The sequence below is a fragment of the Lingula anatina genome, chromosome 7, assembly GCF_051362555.1.
Source record: "Lingula anatina isolate TDL-2025a chromosome 7, LinAna3.0, whole genome shotgun sequence".
NCBI classification, from domain to species: Eukaryota; Metazoa; Brachiopoda; class Lingulata; order Lingulida; family Lingulidae; genus Lingula; species Lingula anatina.
Genome location: NC_141773.1, coordinates 5,438,892 through 5,462,021, shown reverse-complemented (window position 1 = coordinate 5,462,021; position 23,130 = coordinate 5,438,892). Strand labels below are relative to the sequence as shown.

The window sequence follows — 23,130 nt, the reverse complement described above, 5'->3', positions numbered from 1 at the left end:
AAAGTTGGTAACTAAATAAAAATGCAAAATGCAGAAGTTAAAATAACCTTTATATCTGTTACTAGGTTAATTATATATACACATACATATAACTAGATAAGCAATAAAAGAGCACAGACTTTGCCAAGGCAGCTCAATTTTTCATTATTATTTATCAATTACCTAATTAATTAATAAATGCACCAGTTCAAAAATCTACTCTATTCTATGTCAGCCCTTTTCTTACCTTGCTGTGCTGAAAATTTGCTCAAATTCCACCCAAAACTTTCCAAGTTGTTTCTCACTAACAAACCAACAAAGGCAAAAAAAATGTATCCCCCTTTTCAAACACAATGATCAAAACAGAAAGAGTACACTAGCAATGGCACTTACAGTGTTATCATACATCTGCAGTATAGGAGCCTGGGTGAGGTTGCTGCCCTCCATTCCCCCTACAGGTTGAGTGCTGATTGATAACGTAGTGGGGACAGTAATCACCACAGTCGGGGATGTCTGATTGGCCACCTCGGCCCAGGCGGGGTCTGAGGGCGATGGTGCCGGCTCCACAATGCTGACATCCAGAACAGTCACGTTCATGGCGGTGGACAGGGTTCCAAGCTGAGTGGCGTCGTAGATTTTGGCGGTGACGTTCTGCAGGGTTGCGAAGTCTAGATCGCCTGGGTTGGTTGTCGTGGAGTTGTCGGTGACGGATCCGTTACTGGGCAAGTTGCCAATTTCTATCTCCACCTTCATAGTGCCTGAATCATAATAATGGTGCCATTAAAAACATTGATTAAAGGGAGCACAAATCAGAGAATACATATTCTGATAATTTCTCAATAAATTTGAACAATGTAATTCAATTTATTAGTTTCCACAATTAATTTTTATGAGCTATACACAGAAAATGCTGAAGTAACAAAAATTTTGGAATTTGACTCTGTGTCAAAAAAGGGATTGTTGTGTCTAAAATTAATCAATAATATATTTCTCAATTCATGTTAAGTGTAAAAGTTTCCTCACCAGTAGCTCTCTTCTTGCGAGAACCATCCGTGCTGCGTACAATTTTGACAATACGTATCTTGTCTTTGGGGATATCCAAGAATGCCGCCAGATTGTTGATGATATTCTCCCCAAAGAATTCGTCCACAGTGAGGGCAGGCATGTTGAAAGCCACATTGATTGTTGGGAGAGTGTCAATGGAGACAGGTGTGCTGCCGCGCACTAGGAAGTACAGCAGGCCAGTGTCACGGTCAAAGAAATTGGCGCCAGTAGGATCATTGGCAATATCGGGCCAAAATTCACCTTCAAATGATGGAGCTTTAAATATTTCCCTGTTGTTCTTGTCATAGTCGATATTTTTGGCATTAATATATTGACCATTGACTTTCACGACCAACCTGAAGGCAAAAATGAAAGTATGGTTTATACAACAAAATGTCACTTACCTTTTCATTTAATTACATCTTATCGTTATTTCAAAACAGTAGCTTTCAAAGTTAGTACCAATTTTTTTTTTCTTTGTTATCTGATTTGTTTTATCGTGTTGATATATATATGCAACAATCAAGAGATCATTCTCAGGCCTGTTGCCAGTGATTTAATTGGGGGAGTGGCTTTTTTCTGGAAAAATGAACTTTTTCTGGCCTAAGGGGTGGTACTTAATTTTGAACTCCCTGGACCACCCCTGCCTATATGCCTGATTTTGCTCTTCATTCAAAGAGAACGCTACACAAGAGTGTAGAAAACTGTTCCTGTGTCCCCACAGTAGGACTATAAGTAGTAGTATTAGTAGTATTTATTTATTAACATGACATGTGATATGAGTACATCACCCAGCCTCATGGGCCTACAAGTCACCGTGTGACCAAGAGTGTAAATTGCATCTTACCTTTGAGGATTAGCATACCAGACAGCCAACCTCACAGCCTGCGTCTCGTTGGCATTCAGCAAGAAGAAGCGCGACTTCTGAGGACTCGTGCTGGTGTAATGCATCTCAAAATGTTTGCCTGAATAGATGAATAAACCAAAGTAACTTACAGACATCAGAAGTTTTAACATTATTGCTTTTTTGAATTTATGACGAAAAAAGTTATTTTGCCATTGCTACCTCAAAATGGAATCAAAAAGTTTTGCCTGAGACAGCTGATAGTAAGGATTTTCATTTGTGCTACAAAAATTTCCCCTAGCCAACATACACCCTATTCAATAAATAAATAAATAAATAAATAAATAAATAAATAAATAAATAAATAAATAAATAAATAAATATTCCTTTCTTAAATCCTATATTGACACATGATACACAATTCTAAAATATCTTCACTAGAAAAAAAATCTTCAAAAGTTATGAACATGGTTCACCTGTGGCTACAATGGCATTGAATGTGGACAGCCTCTTCTGGCAGGTATAACCAGCACACCAGCCGTGATCCTGAGGGCCGTTGATCAGATCGATGTGCTGGTCACCCAAGATGGCCACAGGTGAAAGGCGACGCAGCTCTGTGTCTGCGTCCAGACTTTCGATGATCAGCATCTCGTAGTCCAGTCCGTGGCATGCATAAGCCTGCCAGGCTGCTTTCCATGTACAAGAGGAGGTGCTGGTTCCGATGATACCTAGAAAATCATAGCAAATATTTAAAGACCATTGTTATCCACCAATAACAGTTCAAATCTGTTAGCGATTTCAAACGGGTAAAAAACGGTAGATAGTTAAAACATATAGTAATATTAGTTGATTTTTTTACAAAAGAATTCACTCTTTTAGGTTACTTCTCTCCACTCTGCTGCTTCCCGTTACTGTAATAGACGTTTCACAAACTGATCCAATAATGCATTGGTTCTGAGAAACTTGGATCTTATGAACAACCCTCATAATTATCATTTGTCATGGTGAAAAAATACCTGCCATTACAAATGCCCCTACCTTTGTATGGTGCTATGTTCGCTACGGGAATTCTAGTTCCATCAAGCTCAGTCAAAAGAGTCTTAGGGATGCGGTAGTCTCCCAGTCCTCTGCGCCGGTCGCCGTTCCACTCAAATGCAGAGTCCGGGATGATGGCCGCGGGCCCCGTGCCTGCTAGGAAGGTGTTGTCCTCGTCGCGCATCATGGCTTTTTTCTGTGCGTCACATTCCATGTCAACGCAGTCTGAAGGATTGACTTTGCTACAAAGACACAAGTATTTACGTTATTTAAGTCAACAAATACAAAACCTAAAATTAGAAGGGAGCGTAGGAATCAGTGAGAATTAAAAAGCTGCAGTTTTAAATGTTTTGAGAAAAATGGACTTAAATGTCAAGAAGACAACTGTTTATGAATTTGCAAAATACAAGTCTTATGCTTTGGCATGTTACAGCTCTTTCACAGATAATCATTAAATTCAATGGAAAAAATTTCAATGTTTATAAAATGTAATTATATGTATATAAGAATGAATCTGCCAGAAATAGTTCATATAAAAATACAAAATAAAATAAAACCCATAACACTAACCCCAAATTTGATCTATGGATAAAAACTTTGCTGTCTTCTTCAACATCCTCAAAGGAGGTGCCAGAGGCACTGATGGGGTGCAAGGCGTCAGCGTTTCCAGGGTTGTCTCCCACTGCAAAACTTCTCTTGGACGTACACACCGACTTGTAGTGGGCAAAATGGTTGCCTGGAATTATTGGCGTTCAAAACACTTATAAAACACTTCTAAGACACTTCTAAGACACAGCTGAATTAAGTGGACGTACTGCTTTTTCAGATGAACATTTATCAAATATAATAAAACACAACATATTTTGACACTGTTTAAAAAAGGTCCGACTCCTAAATCATCTAAAGAAGTCTCCCATTTTCAGTGGACTACTTGGTAAGATGCTCTCACAATAATACAATGACTGAAGTTGCATTTTCGATGTGTCAAACTTATTGTGTCAAACTCAGCACTTAAAAAACCAACCTTTCATATTCAAGACTCCAGCAATTGCAGGATATGTCTTTATTCCTACAAATGGTTTTCCAGGAGCAGCATTACTCCCAGAATAAAACCCAGGCCAACTGACACCTGTGCAAAAAACAAAATATTTGAAGATGATTCTCTCCGTGTTCAAAAATTCAGAACCAACCTTTCATATTCAGGACCCCAGCAATGGCGGGATAGGTCATTATTCCAGCAAATGGTTTTCCCGGTGCTTTATTAGGTCCAGAATAAAAACCAGGCCAACTGACTCCTATGCAAAAACACAAAATTAAGTTCAGATAGGTTTCCACACAATATATATATATATATATATATATATATATATATATATATATATATATATATATATATATATATATATATATATATATATATAAATCGGTCAAGTTTAACTTAAAGGTACACATGAACCGAGCATAGGTGGTAAACTACTTCTACTAATTTCTTACACGACTCAAATAAATTTGACATTCCACAGGATAAATTGAAAAGATCACTTGATCAGCCATAAAAGAGCTTTAGACTGCTCCTTTCTTTAAATTTTAGGTCAGAAATTTAACCTACTTTTGTGACCTACTTTTCTGCCCCATTGACATACAGCATAGAATGCTAGCAGAAAAATCCTTTCAAACATCATTTTCGGGTAAAATTAAACAGTGCCTTTGGGTAATTCTCTCAGTTATACTACTTGAAACTATATGCTGGCATTTGGTCGGTGTTTGTGACAAAAAATTGACTTTGTATGCCTCTTTAATGATAAACAGAGACATACTTTTACATCACAAAGAATCTGTCCAGAATCCACCTTACCTACAGTACTCATGGTCCCCGAGCCCTTGCTCTGTCCTATACTGCGACTGTTGCCAGTGAAAGCCATGTTCGGGTCACTGCCGTCCATTTTGTCATTGCAGTCGAATATGGGACTGTTGCCCACAAAGGTGGAATTGCTCAGATTGGCGTAGTGGAACTTGTAGGCGTGGCCAGTAGCACTGGGAGTTATAACCAGAGGGAAGAACCCAAAGGAACTGTCCACAATCACCAATCCTGCATGATAAATAAATTGATGAAATTTAAAAAAAGGGTTGGTATAATGTCAATCTTTCATTTTTGAATTTATGGCACAAATACAACAAAAATAATATTTATTTAGAGTCTAAAATTCAATTATGCTCAGTAGACTTTACAATGCAATATGAACATAGAAAGCAAAAGAAAAAGGAAAAATTGATAAAAACAAATTGATATAAATAATTTGCCAAGTCCATACCTGAGGCTTCAATATCACATGCTGTTTGGTGATAGACCCCAAAGTCCCAGGCTTTGTAGATAAAGAAGTTTGAGATTTTGACGCAGTCCACGTCAGAGCATGTTTGTGTTTGGTAGAAGACGTCTACGCCCAGCAGTGTAGAGTGCGCCACGTTGCCAGCAAAAGGTTCAACGCCATTTTCTTGGTGAGGACAGGTCTCGCCTGAGTAATGGTAAAATTTTTGTAAGGTGCAATGATGATGAGAAGTACAAGAATTACTCAATAGATGTGAAAATATTAATAAATTTATAATCTTTCTTTGAACAGTGTCTTGTTAGCAATTAAGAATCAAAATTCTTGATTCAAGATGTATGTCTAAAAGCACATTTTGTGAGAATTTATAAATATATCATGAAAACAAAATATTGGAACAAGTGAAGTGTTTTAAAATTCCAATTTATTTCCATGCTGCGTGAGGTTTTTCTAACATTAAGGCAGAACTTTTCGAAAAGAAATTCACTAAAATTCCAAAGCAAATTTTATAAACATTTTATTCAAAATGCACCTGCTCATTAAAAACCCCCAAATATTCGCCTCTCACCTCGTATTTTGAAGGCCGTTCTCTCCGCCCCAGCAACATGGTTGCCAGTGACAACAACTTTTTCTGCCATATCGACTTCAATTCCGCCTTCATAAATCATGATCTGTGCTTGTCCAGTGTTCAGCCACTTGTCCTGGTTAATGGCTTTGACCACCAAGTTGTCCCGCAAAACATTTTCTGATCCTCGTACCACGATTCCTACAATTATGCAACAAGTCATAATAAGATCTTGATTTAAAGAATATTGAGGGGAATTTACTCAAATCAGATGGAGGCGAGACAGTATTATAGAGGACAAAAACCTTTAAAAATTGATGAAAAAAATTATATTTTATCTATAGAGTTTATATTTATTTATATTATTATTCATTTTTTAATGTAGGAGGTATACCAACAAAAATTACTCATCAATAGAACTCATCAATAGAACTCATCAAAGTGATCAAGGCTGTACAAAATGGCCGAGAGCTCTTGGAAAAAAGAGTTTTAAACTTTTGAAATAAAAACTTAAATAATTATATTTGTTCACTCTTACCTGCCCCGACTGTTCTGTAGACAACATTGCCAGTCACAGTGATGTTACTGGTATCAAACACTCCAATAGCCGGAGAAAAGTTCTCATTGAAGGTACTCTTCTTCAAGTAGGAGGGTTTCATGTTGTCGCTGGAGCCTGCGTTGACCCATGCTATAGAGTAACGCGGGTCCCATGGCTCCATCCAGCCTTCCTGGCCGCTGTGGTAGAATTCTACGTTGGAAATGCGAGCATAGCCTGGGAGGAAAAGCAACAAATTGGTTTAGTAAAGAAATCTTCCATGCAGAGAGGTGGACACAGGCCCATTAAGCTTGAAAGACAAACAAGGCAGCAAAGCTGTCAAATGTACAGACAAAAAACAGAAAATAAAGATGCAAAAAAGGTCATTCAATTTTGATGCAATAATAAATAATGCTTATAATAGCACTGTCAGTCAACACTGAATTTTAATCTTGCACAACGGGTAACATGGTCAATAACAGGAGCAGACCCAGAGGTATTTTCTGACAGTATTACAAAGTATCTATGTTGATCCATCCTCCATTTTGATGGTCTTCCAACAGAAAAAAATAGATACCAGTCAATATAAACTTAATAACCTGACTGTCTTCCGGAAGACCCAGAAGATGGTCTCAATCCACCCCTTCAATAAGATTACAGTTTCAGGACCATGAGAGTTCAAATTCACATTATGAAAGTCTCAATATTTGAAAAATGATGACAGTGCATAAAATAATATTACATAATGTTTAAAGACATAAAAAACAATACAACTGCTTATGTAGAAATACAGAAAATCTGACGAGCCCCAGGCAGATGAGAGTTAAAAGTCACAAATGCAAGTGTTTGAGAAAAAATTATAAAGGAAAACAACAAAACTAGAAAAGCACTTTGAGAGTGCAGACCTCTGCCAAAGCAGCAATTGTTGATTATTATTGATAATTGATTGATTATTGATCCGGACCACCACCAAAAATTAATCATTGTCCTCTTTGGCCCACTTCCGACAGTTCCTGAAAATTTCTGCAAAATTGGTCCATAACTTTTTGTGTTATGTGGATGACAGACAAACAGGGGTGAAAATATAACCCCCTTGGCAGAGCTTGAGGTAAATATAATTCCAATGAAGATGCTATTCAAACATTTAATCTTCCAGTTTGATATATATATATATATATATATATATATATATATATATATATATATATATATATATATATATATAACTTATTTGCAATATTAAACAAAATTTACCTGCATAATTATCACTGCTTCCTTATTATTAATCTAGCAGAGAGCTTTACCTTTGGGAGTTTACAGGGAAATATCAACAAGTCTGCTTTGCCTAATCTCATTTAATGGCCTATTAAAGCAAATGACTTTATAACTCTGAAATTAATCTAGTGATACCCAAGGGTAATTTACAGACTGACCCACTCAAAGGTCTTCAGGCCCATAAGTCACACCTTAAGAAAAGCACAAAACCATAATGCCCAAAATAGGAGACTACCAATCCTGATGCAATAATACATCATGTTTAACTGCACAGTCAACATCAACTTATGCACAACAGGTAACACAGACGAAAGTAAAAGCATAAGGCTCCAGTCCCATCAGAGTTCAAGTTTATACTTAGAAAGTGCCAGAATGAGAAAAATGAAAATTTCACAAAAAAATGCATAAATACAATAAACATGATAATCCAATAGAGCTGGTTTTCTCATGAGCTGAAGGCCAATCCTAAAAATCGTACTTGTAAGTTTAAAATTATAATAAGTAGCACAGTTTTCTTTTCATAATGTTTGCAGTAGCAGTGCAAAAAGATTGTTGTCAATTTTGATGTAACATTACATAATAAATTAGAGAATTATTATCACCAATTTTTGTTTATTGACTATAAATAGGATGGACATGTAGAAAATATGATTACCATTTGGCTTCATGTCCATGGGAGCTCCGAGTCCCACAATGAATATGCCAAAAAGATAATGAATATTACACTAAAATGTATAACTTCCAGAAAAAAAAGCCAATTAGACTGCTTTTCTAACTCAGGCTGCATTTTAGTCCTGTGTTTCTTTTTTGAAAGTTTGACAGTCATAAGTAACACGGTTTTCCCATAATGGTCATCAAGGCAGCAGCACCAAAAATTGTGTTTTCTTCTATTTTGATGCAACATTACATAATGCTTAACAGCATACTGACCATCGATTTTTAATAATAAAATATAAGTGTCATGGATTTTCACAAAATGTGACTAGCATGGGTCTTCAAGCCCGTGGAGGTTCTAAGTCACACCTTGGAAATGCCAATATGTGAAAAATTAAATTTTCACAAAAAACTGTTTAATTGCCAGAAAAATTTACCAAACAGACTGCATTGCCTACTGAAGCTGTATTTTAGTCCCATGTTTCTTTCCTGTAAGTTTGAGAACAGTAAGTGACATGATTTTCCTTAAATGGTCATCATGGGAGCACTGCCCAAAATAGGGGTTTCTTCAAATTTTGATGCAATATTACATAATGTTTTACAGCATAATGACCATCAATTTTTAATTATAAAATATTAGTATCATGGTTATTCAGAAAATGTAACTAGCAAAAGTCTTCAGGCCCATGGAACTTCAAAGTCACACCTTGAAAATGCCAAAATGTAAACAAGACAGCACTGTTCTGAAATGGGTTTATTTCCATTTTTAACACTTTTTTAACATAAAACAAAATAAACAGTTTACTGCCATTTTTATATGACCAATGAAGAAAATTGATGAGATGGAAAAAGTATCAATAGAACAGTGTTAAATGTCCAACTACTCCATTCTGAGATTCTGAACATAGTGGATGAATGCATCTGAAAAACTGCAATGATATGAGTTTATTTCCATTTTTGACACTTTATTACACAATACATGATAACAAGTTTACCATCATTTTTACAAAATCAACTAACAATGTTGTAAAGATGCAGGAAATGTCAAACAAACACTTTTACGTATCTTATTAGTTCAATAATGAGACTGTTAACATGCTTAAGAATTGAATCTGAGGAAATGTGAAAAAAACAGTATAACTTCTAAAATAATGGCCCGATTATGCTGATTTTCGAACTCAACCTGCGTTTTAGTAAGATTTACCACTCCTGTGAGTATAATTACAATTGGCCAATCCGTTTTTCTTATATTGTGTTATCAGTGTTGCATTTATATTGAAAATAGTGAAAAAACAGCATAAATTCCCTCAAAATAGCCCAATCATGCTGATTTTCGAACTTGACCTGCGTATTATGGATATTCATCAGTTCTGTAAGTTTCAAGTCAAAAGGTAAAATGGTTTTCCACTTATCGTGTTATCGGTGCTGCATATATGCTGAAAAAAGTGAAAAAACAGCATAAATTACCTAAAAGTGACCCGATCATGCTGATTTTCGAACTTGACCTGCGTATTATGAATATTCATCAGTTCTGCAAGTTTCAAGTCAAAAGGTAAAATGGTTTTCCACTTATCGTGTTATCGGTGCTGCATATATGCTGAAAAAAGTGAAAAAACAGCATAACTTCCCTAAAAATGGCCCGATCATGCTGATTTTCGAACTTGACCTGCGTATTAGGAATATTCACCAGTTCTGTAAGTTTCAAGCCAAAAGCAAAAACGGTGTTCCACTTATCGTGTTATCGGTAAAAGTGCACGACGGCGACGACGGCACCGACGGCGCCGACGGCGACGACAGACGCAGATGATGGCTATATGTACAGACACATCTGTGTCTGTACATAAAAAGTAATAGAAAAAACATAATTTCAGGGATTTTTTGTGATAAAACAATCTCATTCATGATATTCATAGACTTGTACAACATACTATTAATACCTTTTTACTTGTATAACGTATAGTTCATACCTCTATACTCTGTTCCTGACTGTATGAAGCGACCAACTATCAACCGGGCACCGAATGATTCCACATAGAGGTTGTCATAGGTGGCGCCAATGATCTTGATATTCCTGGACAGCAGACCAACCTCGGCAGCGATCTCGTACGTTACGCCATTGGCTAGTGTCTCACTGAATACTGAAATGAGAAGGGGAAAAATTATGGAAGTGATATATATTTAATACAATAAATCAGAATGCAAATTTGCAATCAAGAACAAAGACTTTCACCCATTATAACTTGTTCTTAATATCATTTATAATCAGAAATGTCCAAAAAGTCAAATAATTTCATTGGATCTTATACTGTAAGACAGTTTATTTTGCAGAACCACATACTGCTTTGCAAGTCTGAAAGGAAACTACACATACCAACACGTAACCAAAGGATCTTTACAAATCATCACAAAATTTTCTTTCAGTCCAATTTTCCAGCCTGCACACTTACCTTCATGTTTATACACCAAAGAATCATTGAGGGTAATCACGTTTCCACTGACAGCAGTAATTCTGAAAGTCTCCGTCGTCCAAGAGGTGTAAGTGGTGGGCGCGACCACAATCTCGTCCCCGATCTCCCAGTCTACGGTGGCCTTCACGGTGATGGAGTTGTCGCCTGGGTTGGCTGTCTGGGACAGTTGTGTCCACACCACTGATCTGTCCTTGCCATGAAGATCCAGCCCTCCAAACACACCTAAAACGGTGACGACAGAAAAATTAGTTTATGAGATGAAAACACTAGGCCCGTAGCCAGGAGGGCTTCAAGGGGTTCAAAAGAATTCCCTTTTTTGCCAGGAAAAGGTCCCATTTGGATAAAATTTATTTAGGTTCGTGAAGGTTTCATGGTAAAAGAACCACTTTTTCAGAAAAAGAACCCCTTTTCGAATTGCTTGCCATGGGCCTGAACACCTTATTAATAACATGAAATTATGAAAGTCCTTCCCTTCAAGTCAACCTTGACCTGCCTTGAAGGGAGGTAGTGAACGCAGACATGAAACGGCTGCAAGTTGAAGATAAAGATCCTATACTAACAAATAAGAATGAAGGAGGGACATATATGAGAAAATTCAGGACAGAAGAACAGAAGAACTGCATAAAATCACCATGAATACATGAGACATCAAAAGTTATGTTTTCATATCTATAATTCTATCAATAACCACACATGTTGCTCTTATGGGTATGAAACTCTAAAAAAACAAAAATTAAAAATTAAAAAATTAAAAAAAATGCCACACATCTGAGAGCAGTGTTCCCTTACCTATGACCTTGGCACCCATGTTGGGTCCGTTGGGCAGCGGCATATCTGGGGTGTGGTGGTGTCCTCGCAGCACTAACTGTGCATTGCCCAGGAATGGGCTGTCCTCCCAGCCAATGATGAGACGGCCACCCTGGAAACCAAAGGATAGCACTTTGTAAAACAAAACCTGCCAGATGTGCACCCTGGAAACTTAAGGGTAATACTTCACAAAGGAAAATCTATCAGATGTACACCCTGAAAACTGGCTGAACTGGTATATAATATCACAGGAGTCCTTAAAATATATAAACTACTCAATCAATAAAATTCTATACTTCAGGCTTAATTGATAATAATTTTTATTACCATATGTGTGTGGCATTGGCGATAAACTGAAATTATGCCTGGTATAAAAATCATTCACAATTCTCTCATTAAAGAGCTTTACATACCTGTATAAAGATATAGGTGGCGTTGATGACAAAGTTGTGGTAGGTGCCTGTGGCTGCGTTTACGTTGTGATCCAGCTCTAGAACTCCGTAGATGTACAATCTCTCCATTATCGGGAGGTTTGTATCAGCCACTATCCAGTTACCTGAAGCATCACAAATTGCCATAATATTCCTATAAATTACTATTCAATTGATTGCAAATACAGAATAGATTTAGCAAGCTGCTAATTAGGAAAAAATAATTGTTCTTAATACAGTGACAGAGATTTTTCATAGTCTCTTGTATTATAATAGTAAGAAATGATTTACTTTTTTATGGAAACATCTCATAAAAACATCAAATGTTTCAGTTAAAATGTCCTTTTGTCACAATTCTAAAGCTTTTTGAACTTTCCAAAATTTCAACCTGACAGAAGTTTCCCACACCAAAAAATAGCATGCAAACAAATATCCAACCCATATAAAATGAAGGCATCATTTTAAGTAACTTTAACATGTAACACAAACTTACCACCGCTGATCTTGATATTACTGCCATCTGGAGGCTGTGCTGTACTTCTTTTCTTTCTAACGCCTTGTGCCTGAAGCTGTGTAACCCAGAACATGTTGCCTAGCAACAAAAACAATAAATAAACCACTAAATACATGATTTTGTCCATAAGATCCTGGGTCTGAAGTTATTAAATTCTTAATAGAAAAATAAACATAAATAATGTCAAAAATTCAATTTATTTTCATCCAAACTATTTGAAGTACCTTTAAGATCATTACTTTTAAACAAGTCCAAATAATTTCATTGGATCTTATAAAGTTACACTGATAGAAAGTTTTAATTTGTATAGATCCATTAACTGCCTTCGCTTGCACACTGTTTCATGAACAAATGGAATTACATTACCTCCTTTCAAAAAAAACTTCTTCTCTCTCTCTCTCTCTCACACACACACACATACACACACACACACGCGCGCGCGCGCGCGCGCGCGCGCGCGCGCGCACACACACACACACACACACACACACACACACACACACACACACACACACACACTGTATACTAACCGAAGCCATCGTCCTCCTGTGCTGACCCCCAGGTGGCGCCCTCAGACCAGGGCTGGAACACACTGGGGCGCTCGCGGGCAGGGGGGATGGTGTTGGGGTCAGGGGGCGGTATACAGTCGGCAAAGAAACAACGGTACACGCGGAAATTGACCCCTATGTTGTTCCATGCAATGCCGGATGAGCCTTCGACTGAAACAAACACAATAAATCAATTGTTATATCATTTTTATAAACCTGTGTTTTTCTGTCGTGTACATATCATGACAAGAGTTATAATCATCACAAAATCGTTGGCAAACAGAAATCCTTGGCACCAAGAACGCCATAACAGATAAAGTATATCTGCATTATAAAAATCCATCGCAAAAAAAAAAAAAACTGCTTTTCTCAGTTTATTCAATTTAATTATTCCATATGTCAGTAGCTTACTCAAAAAGAAGACCTCCTTATTGTTCACGTCGAAGTGATAGTCCCCACTTGCGTGCACAGCTGGGTCCAGACTGGCCGCTGTGCTCTCCGCTATGGTCTTGGTGGATGACAGAATGGAGAACCTGTCTGGTTGCTGCGTCAGGTTGTGGGACATGATCACATAGTCATTAGGCTGGAATAAAGAAAGAACGTTAGAATTTTTTTCAGGCCTAAGCATCACGTAAATGTTATATTTATCCACATTTTTCAATGTTAACTACCAAAATCTATCAGTTCTTTTATCAGAGGGACCTTCCAATAAATGCAACCATCACCAGCCAAATTTTGAACATTATCCTTGTGTTTGTCTTTCATTTATGCTTCTGAGTCAGTTTTGAGTTGATACAGAATGAGAAGACATAAGTAAGTGTTGGGAGGTTCTGGTATGGCCATGTAACCAATATCAGCAGCTCCTGTGGCAACCCCTGTGGCTCTTTTAAACAACTGATATACATAAGGCATGCTTTTGCACTGATACGAAATTAAGAACTGATCTTTATCATTATTTTATGCTACTTTTTTGGAAAATAATAGAAAAATGATACTGTCAGTGTCATTTCAGTTGTTGTTTAGTTTAAAGGGATAATAACTCTACTTATGATATCTATATTTCACAATAAAAACATTGTGAATAACTCATAGAAATAAAATATATTCTGTTTTACCACAAAAACAGCAGTTATAGCTATTATTCTGATATCTGAGCTTGTCTTCAGATCACGTGACCTCCACTGATGGCTGTACTCTATTATAATCTCTTAAGAGATTTTAACAAAAAACCAAACATTTTATAAAAAAAACAGGGACTAACTTTGAATGTAAAAATGGATTCATTAACCATTGGTAAGTACGGGAAAATTGTTGTTTACTCCAGGAAAATTCATTTTTTGGCCAAAACAAAGAGTTATTATCCCTTTAACCAAAAGCTATTGGTCTGGAAACATTTGTGCTTTAATACTGTTACAAAAACATATAAAACATATATAAACCATATATACCTCAAACCCATAGAACACTCCACTGTAAGTGATATTAGTCAGGTGGTCTTCCTTGTCAAATATAAACCTATAGCTGGCAGCATCTTCCACCAACATCATCCACCCGAATTTGTGAGTCAGACGCTTCTTCCTAAAACAGAGACATTGCAACTAGATAGATGGTACTGAAAAATAGGTATTTATATTGTCCTGTGCATAATAGCAATAAAAAAAAAAGTCATTTTTAAAGGGACTTAACATGTTCTTTATCTGTCCATGGGTTTTGATCACATGGATACACTTTTAGTACTCACAATTTATTTCAACTCTTTATCAAAGTATACTTTAAGTGCCTATAAGGCAATTTATTTTGACTCTTTATGAAAGGGTGCCACCAGCAAAGGGTCATGATTAAAACCTTTTCTTTAGAACTATTTACTTTAATAATGCAAATATAAACTAAACAGGAACAACAGTAGACTGTAAGCAAAATACTAAAGGAGCAAAACACAAACCTGTATGGCACATGGGAGACGCCATGGCTGTTTATGAGCAGTACGTCCTTCCCTTCCAGCGAGCGCGGCACTGCGCCATTGAAGGCAAATCTGTGGAACTTTATGGTTGGTTCACAGACGACACCACGCATACCTACGCTCATATCGTTGTCATCAACACAACGCGAGGTGTCAATAGTCGGGTTGTAGGGTACGACTTTACAGCCAGCAGTGCCTGAAGTTACGATATTCAGATTCGTGTCGAAAATATAAAATATAATCTCCATTCTACTTATTTCAAGGGTTTTCAATCACACTGTCTGAAAAGTCTGTTTTTTTTTCACCTCAGTGTTATTTAAAAAGACTTATCTGCCATAACTACATTAATACCACAAATATTAAAGGTAGATTACATTAATACCACAACTGTTACAGTTAAAACACCTACCTAGTACAATATAGCACAACACTGCGCTACTCACCACAAAACGTTCCGTCGGTATCGTGCATCACGCCCTCATGCTCCCAACGCCACTTCACCTTATTAGGCGAGTTGACAAAGTCGAGGTTCTTCAGCCTGTACTCCCAGCCTCCGCAGAGCGCCGTACACGTGCCGTCTATAGAGGTCACCCCAAACGCCACACAGCTGCTGTCAAAGTTGATGAAGCGTGTATTGTAGACCAGCAGACCTGGGGAGGGAATATTGATTTATAAAATTAACGTTTAAAAATTATAAATATACAAGTACACCATATATTCAGGTTGTATCTTAGTTTTATTTATATTAAATATAATTTAGTATACTGATTAACTTTTCCACATTGTTGTATTAGTTATCAGATGTGTGCATTTTAACCAGATTAACCTAGTGCATCCATTACAATAAAATAAAATAAAATAAAATAAAATAAAATAAAATAAAATAAAATAAAATAAAATAAAACAAAACAAAACAAAACAAAACAAAACATAAATAAATAAATACATACCTGGGGAAAATGGCAGTATAATCCCCACATTAGTACAGGCGCTGGTTAGTGAAGTGTGTCCTACAATCAAGCTGTTGTTGATCATGGCACCTCGGGTCTCGCTCCACAGGTGTGCGTTCATCACTTTCTTCATCTCTATCCCAGCTTTCTCGTTGTCCACCATGACAAAGTTGTTGAACACCAGGGCGCCGCCGTTCACCCATTCGGATCCCTTCTCGTTGTGCCAAGACACGAGACCTGGAGAAAGAGAAAAGGAAAATAATGAGCTATCAAAATTACCACAATGGTACGTGCTCTTCAAATAAATAAAAACAAATTAATCTATCATACAGGGCAGAGACTGTCATTTAGTGAAAAAGTCTCAAAATATGGTGTGGGGTCCAGAAGATCACCTAGGCCAATGATATTTGTGGCTCCCAAAAAGATGGAAATCTGCAGATAGTTGAAAAAAAAATCACATTTCTGCTTAAGTTTGTTATATGAGTTTTCTGGTTGACAGTGATAAAATTGTTAAAATTTAGGGTACAAGTGATTTGCTACACATTACCAACGGAAACAAATTCAAAAACATTCTTCCTAAAAGTTCAACCCTCCATTTTTTTCTTTTTCTAAATTTTGGAGAACTGTAATCCAGGTTCATCCCTACCATCAAAGACAGCTTGTACAGGAGTGTTGCTGCCACAGCCGCCCCCTTCCATAGGAAACATGTCCTACAATACATGACATTCACTTATGATACACTGAACTTTCTTTTTTAATATTCAAGCTCAACTGAAACATTATAATAATTTATTTCGTTCCATTATGAAATTCATTAAATTCTTACACTCCAAACTGAAATCCATTAACTGCATTCTAGAACAGATGAATTAAAACCAACTGAAAATAAATTCTATTTTGGCAACGTACTTAGTTAAAAAATACCACATTATCGAAAAATATCTCAAAATAAAATTGACATTCGAACTTACATATTACATTGAAATCCTTTAAAAGAAACACTCATTTTTATTTATTCGTTTGACAACTTTCTCATTTATTTTGCTTTGGAGTTGAAAATTCATTACTTTAACATAAAAATAATCATTTTCAAGTCACCTGGAAAATCCAGATAGCAAACCATCCCAGGGAGTGTCCCGTGTTGTTAAAGAAACGTCCCATGGGCACTTTCTTGGGACACACAGAGGTGGTAAAGGAGGGACCGTCAGGGTGGGCGTGCATACGATACCAGAATGCGAAGTGCGTGCCACCCGCGGCAGAGTTGTGTTGAATGGTATTATTGGGGTTGGTTACCCAGAATGCCGATGGAGTGATGTCATCGTTCAATAGACTCGTACTCTGTTTAACAAAGACGGCCAAGTTATACTGAATTGTGTTGCCTGTTTCTATGCCATCTTCTAAAAAGAAAGCTCCACCCATGATGTTGTAGATGACCGTCCTTTCTACCAGGACACCATGGGAACCGTGGATGTTGACAGCCCTAAGATGAGAAAACACAAAATATTAATGTAATGCTTAACATTGTCGTTTAGCCTTCTGTTGGATTTTGTGATATGTAATAATTAAAACTGTGTTAAGCATTAAGTGCGATTTATATTCATTAGGTCTTAAAAACATTGTCAAAATACACTAATACAAAGAAGTCCCTATCTTTAAAGGGACACATATTTATTCTTTTTAATAATATGAGTACAGATTTTATTGGTGATTGGTGCTTTGCAGTGTGAATGAATAGAGCAACATCCACTTACATCAGGCTGTCAGCTTTTTATATCATAAACCTAGATCATATTCAAGTACCTGTTAAAGGACTGATGAATACCACATCCTCTCACGTAGGCGTCCTTGACCCGACCCAGCAGATGGAAATGGATGGGATAACGTCCCAGACGGAACGCTTGTCCCACAAAGTTCAGCTCCACATACTCGATGTGCGCCGTGGCCCGTTCCTCGCCAGGGACTGTAGGGTGGATTAGGATGTGAGCGCCGAATTCACTACTACCAACCTCATCTCCAAACCGACCTTGGAAGCAGGTCTGTGTGGCAAACTCACCTGTGTCAGAGAAGTTCATTTTTTGTTAAGTTATGTATGGGATATATAACAAACAGAAAATATACAATTATCCACAGCATATACCCATCAAAATATACTTATATTACACATAACGTTCAGGAAATACACCTCCACAAGACATACCTTTCAGATAACATCAAAAAATATACCTGTGCAACATTTACTTTTCAGAGACAGATATATGAAACTTTTACAAACAAAAGTTAATATTTTCACTTCTTGTGTTAAAAGCCACTGTCTGAGTATAATACTTTAGATGTCATTGACATAGTTCAATAACAGTTGTAGTAAGGCGAATACCAGCGAGCTGTTGAAACACTTCTGTCAGGTAATTAATGATATCAAATTGCAAATTTTCTTTTATCACGAACTAGTAAAATTTGTGACCTGTGAGCTGTTTAGATTATTCACCTGTGTTAAAGCCCGCTGGACAAGCCTCAATGGCGTCATGCCACTGCGGGTCGTTGTTTCCACGGACCTTGACATTATGTGAGAGGAGACCGACCTCTGCACGCATTTCTACGGACTGTCCAGTGGAGAAGGTCTCCGTGACTCCGAGATGGGAATAGCTGTAACAGACATCATGTTCACTTTAAATGTAGTCTGATGACTTGGTGGAATAGGTATATTCACCTACAAGCACTTACGTACTTTAACAGAAAGAGAGTGGTTAGATGGAACGCAAATTGACAATGTTAAGCTACTTTGTTTAAGATGGAGCAAAGCAGTGTGTTAAACTTTTCCATCTATAATTGCTGGCTCTATTGACAATCATCTAAAGTACAAATATACCAAGAGTGCTAGTAATATTCAGGCAAGTCTGACTTGGTCTACCACGCACGTATGCGGGTTTTACAGAAATCTTACGTCAGAGATTCATTCAGCGTGACGTTCCTCCCATCCTGAGACACGGCCGTGATCGTGCGTTTCTCACTCTCCCTCTGACTGTGCCGCAGTCCCGTGGTGGCGATGACGATCTCATCGCCAGCTTTCCATGTGACAGGAAGCATCAGCGAGATTTCCGTGGCACCAGCAGGCACAGTGGCCGCTAAGTGAGTCCATGTGATTGGGACATGCTGACCTATAGAAGAAGATGTATATTTCTTAACAATATAATATTTGTAACATAACCATGTGTTCGTCATGATTTGAGGTTGTGAGAAAAAAGTAAGAAGGAATAAAACCAAGGGTCTTGGAGGAAACTTAAGGAAGATTACTTCAAATTTGCAAAAAACAGATTTCTAATTATTATTATATCATCACTTCAGCATAATTATTTCTGAATATCAATTATCACCAATATCATTATTATCATTATTTTCACATAGACCATGAACAGGATTACTCTCTTTCACTAATAACTAAGTGACAGAGGTGGGCATACCATGCAGCTCCAAGCGTCCGTCTCTTACTGCGATGTTTTTGGTGCCATAGATGGGCAACTCCTTGGATCTATGGTGGCCAAACAGGGTTATAATAGCATTGTGCTGGAATGGTTCCTGTTCTGTGCCAACCTAGAATAAGATCATCATTATGGATTATTGTAATTTTAATTCTTTTGCAATATCTATTATGGTGGACTATTTAACCAATTTAAGTTGTGTAGACATTATTCCAGCTCTATACATGAAAAATTCTTCATAATTCGCAACCCATTAATGAAAGATACAAAAACAAGAAGTCAAAGTCATTGTTCATCTTCTTCTTCTTCTTATTGTTGTCGTTTTTCTTCTTATTTTTCTTCTTCTTCTCTATGTTTTTCTTCTTCTTAATCTTATTATTATTATTATTAATATTATTATTATTATTACCCCCCTCACTAACCTGTAAGAGACCCCCATCTGTGATTAGGATAATCTCTGACTGCAGTTCAATGTCTGCCTCGTCAAAGATCAGCTCTCCACCGCGGATCAGCAGGATCTTCAGGACAGGTGTACTGACGTCCAGCAGTATAGACTGTCCTTTCTGAATGACCACAAAGTCCCCGGCCACTGGGGGGTCCTGTCCACCCCAGGTCCACCTGCTGGACCAGCGGTCAACGTAGAAGTAGGTGACATTTCCCTGTAATATTCGTACAATAAAATTATAAGATGTTCTTAAACCTATTGTGTCATTTTTAATCTAATCCTTTTCTTGACTGTCAAAAAGATTCCATTCAAAAGTATGAATATAATTTTCATAAGCACCCCTCAATATATCATCATATTTACAGATTCAATGGAATTTTTTTACTCTCTTTCAGCTTTTGAAAAATTTAATATATATATATATATATATATATATATATATATATATATATATATATATATATATATATATATTTTTTTTTTTTTTTCTTTTTTTTTTTTTTTTTTTTTTTTTGAGTGCCACTATAGGCACTTGAAAATTAATAACCCAGCAGCGGATCTGGTGTGTCTTTCAATTAATCAATTTAATTCAGCTAAAGTCCCAGTCCTAGTACGATAGATTCATTGTGAAAGCACCCAAGTTCTCAGAGCTGTAGATCACTGCTAATAGTAATACAATGAAACAATAGAAATAAAAGTACATACTGATCGTGCTGCCCCCTGTCCAGCCACCTCCACTCGGACGCTGGTCCTGACAGATGGAGAGTGTGGCTCAGTGACACAGATAATGGTAGTAGCATTTTCAGACTCTACCACACACTGGGTGCCAGCCAAAGATACAGTGTTCTCACCAGGGTTGGTGCTGGAATAGACAATTTAGATATGTGAACTGCCTGTAGACCAATCCAAATAAATCTAAACACTTGGTTTACATATATAAACATTTGATATAAAACTCCAAATAAGTACATGCATTTGGTACACATATAGAAACATACAAACTCGCTACTCCCGACCTCCTCTCCAAACCTTCCTTGGAAACTGGTTTGTGTGGCAAACTCACATTTTTAGGCAGAACTGTTTTAATACAGTATTTTGTTTTTCAAGCTTTTACTCAAAGTAAGTTATGAGTCAGAATTATATAAGTATGGAGGAGATAGAAGCTGTACATTTAGTCTAATATTATAAAATTACTTAGGCCTAAATTTTACCTTTTAATTTCAATAGAAATGGCCTGCCTTTGGGGGAAAAAAATCAACACCAATTATAAACCATAAACTTTAAAATCTATTTTCATCAATGCAATAAAGAGCCTGACATACAGCAGTGTTTAACATACCTAAACCCTGTGCCACGGATGGTAATTCTGGTGCCTCCGCCAGTACCTCCCCTCAATGGCTCCACACTGTCCACCGTAGGAGTCAAAGAGCCGTCGTATCTGAATGCAGCAGCCATGATCTTCTCAGCATTGTTCACTACCACCTTCACGTCACAGTCTACAGTGCCAGAACCTACAGATGATAATAATAATAATAATAATAATAATAATTTTTTAATATAAACATTAGTAATTGATTTCTTATTAATTGCATCTGGAGTATTTTTTATAAGTAGCTATAAACACAGTACCCCATTACACTAGTTTGTGCTTGCATATATCAAAATTCCCAACAAAGCTTTAAAACATTTTTTTTTTTTTTGCTTTTTTACTTCATATAATTTAAACAAAATGTGCACAAACCTGCATTAGGAGGGGTTTGGCACTCCAGCAGTGAATCAGTAAAGCTGGTTTTGTTGACGGCACATGTTGCGTTGCAGACCTCGACTACAGTTCCATCAGCCAGGAAGCCAGAGCCGCTTACAGTTAGCACGGTACCTCCACCAAAACTTCCTGGAGAACAAAACAGAAAACTTTGGATTTCATAGTGAAAAAATTGAGCTCATATCTGAACATTTTGACAGCTTTTCTTAAAGCTTGCACCAATTAACCAAGGTCTTGATCACTCTGATGTTTGATGTTGATGCCGTAATTTCATGGTGGTAATTTCTTGAAAAGTGCTGCCCCCTTTCTGTTTGTAAATGGACTTAAATATGGTCAAGCTTAAGTCATGGTCAGATAAAGTAAAAAAAATTGTTTATTCAACAAAAAATAAGGATGACAATTATCTTTTTTTCATTATCCTTTTTTTTAATAATATCCTACAGGGGATTCCTTTTGGCCACCTAATTCATTTCTTCTCATGTTACCCAAACTACCATTTACCTGTGACTGGAGAGACACTGGTCACATTGAGAAGATAAGAAAACTCCACAGTTCCCATGGCATTGCCCTCGCTAGCAGTGTACAACTTGATAGGGTAGTTCCCAGCAGCATGAGGACCCAAGACACACGTGATTTGAACGGTCGTAAAATCTGTGACATTGCACACAGCGCCGTCTATGGTCACAGCTGGTGTGGAGTTGAATCCTGTGCCAGCGATGACGACTGTATCTCCTACAAGGATTCATCATGAAAAAAGAATTATTATTATGTATCCAGTTAATGTATAAAATATGCACTTGAAATTGCATGATTTCTGGATACATATTTCTTTCAAATTTGAGAAACAAGATTTGTAATTTTTTTTTTTAATCTAGCAATATGGCTGACACCACGTGTCTTAACAACAAAAAATTATAGAAAAATATCTAAAAGTGTTAACTGAACTTTTCCATTAGTCCCTTGAGAGTATATCTTTGAAAATTTTCCCAAAATCTCTGGAGAATTACTTCAAAAGGTGTGATAATATTCCCCGATAAATTTCCATACCTGCAGAACCAGTAGAGGGGGTGACTCCTGTGATTTCAGGCGTGGCTGCCACTTTGTATTCAAAAGTCTCTGACGGGTATTGGGTATTGTCCACAGTGACTATCAGGTCAACAGTTTCATCTGCAGATCTCTTCTGGATTCTTTGGACTGTCCCTGGAAATGAATGCAAAGTGTTTTCCACAGCTTCCAATAGTTTAAGATCAGCTTTCTCTTGAAATATGTACTGGCTGTATAAAATCAACTATCAATGCCATGTTTGGAGATTTTTAATCTATCATGCCAGTTCTTTAAATTTTATTTGTATATTACACAATATACAATTCTCTTTATACATTTTCTTTTTCAATTTTATCAACATTATTATAACAAAAATCATTAGCCAAGCCCATAGTCATGAATATCTGATGTTGGTAATGGTCTTGAACATAAGAAAGACCGCAGTACAAACACTGTGGTTAATCTCAGAC

The 23,130-nt window shown here is 36.9% G+C and overlaps 1 protein-coding gene across 2 annotated transcripts in view; it reads right to left on the bottom strand.

The window, feature by feature from the left end:
• The window catches only part of LOC106170140 (fibrocystin-L), a 53,503-nt gene that overhangs the window by 3,636 nt on the left and 26,737 nt on the right, over nt 1–23,130 (bottom strand). The window contains exons 36-69 of one of the 2 annotated variants that reach the window (XM_013549883.3): nt 22,664–22,816; nt 22,118–22,348; nt 21,596–21,745; nt 21,194–21,365; nt 20,560–20,716; nt 19,832–20,068; nt 19,392–19,521; nt 18,875–19,088; nt 18,419–18,576; nt 17,734–17,986; nt 17,032–17,413; nt 16,580–16,643; nt 15,934–16,170; nt 15,427–15,633; nt 14,966–15,179; nt 14,472–14,601; nt 13,435–13,606; nt 13,006–13,194; nt 12,455–12,553; nt 11,944–12,086; nt 11,513–11,642; nt 10,703–10,945; nt 10,223–10,393; nt 6,330–6,563; nt 5,795–5,992; nt 5,215–5,415; nt 4,758–4,991; nt 4,093–4,197; nt 3,473–3,638; nt 2,906–3,144; nt 2,344–2,595; nt 1,871–1,988; nt 1,003–1,379; nt 373–737 (exon numbers count right to left, since the gene is read on the bottom strand). In XM_013549883.3, the coding sequence (XP_013405337.3) occupies nt 373–737; nt 1,003–1,379; nt 1,871–1,988; nt 2,344–2,595; nt 2,906–3,144; nt 3,473–3,638; nt 4,093–4,197; nt 4,758–4,991; nt 5,215–5,415; nt 5,795–5,992; nt 6,330–6,563; nt 10,223–10,393; nt 10,703–10,945; nt 11,513–11,642; nt 11,944–12,086; nt 12,455–12,553; nt 13,006–13,194; nt 13,435–13,606; nt 14,472–14,601; nt 14,966–15,179; nt 15,427–15,633; nt 15,934–16,170; nt 16,580–16,643; nt 17,032–17,413; nt 17,734–17,986; nt 18,419–18,576; nt 18,875–19,088; nt 19,392–19,521; nt 19,832–20,068; nt 20,560–20,716; nt 21,194–21,365; nt 21,596–21,745; nt 22,118–22,348; nt 22,664–22,816 (6,725 nt within the window). Of the gene's footprint in view, nt 1–372; nt 738–1,002; nt 1,380–1,870; nt 1,989–2,343; nt 2,596–2,905; nt 3,145–3,472; nt 3,639–3,926; nt 4,032–4,092; nt 4,198–4,757; nt 4,992–5,214; nt 5,416–5,794; nt 5,993–6,329; nt 6,564–10,222; nt 10,394–10,702; nt 10,946–11,512; nt 11,643–11,943; nt 12,087–12,454; nt 12,554–13,005; nt 13,195–13,434; nt 13,607–14,471; nt 14,602–14,965; nt 15,180–15,426; nt 15,634–15,933; nt 16,171–16,579; nt 16,644–17,031; nt 17,414–17,733; nt 17,987–18,418; nt 18,577–18,874; nt 19,089–19,391; nt 19,522–19,831; nt 20,069–20,559; nt 20,717–21,193; nt 21,366–21,595; nt 21,746–22,117; nt 22,349–22,663; nt 22,817–23,130 lie in introns of both variants that reach the window. The other variant, XM_087017064.1, reaches the window with a different exon arrangement.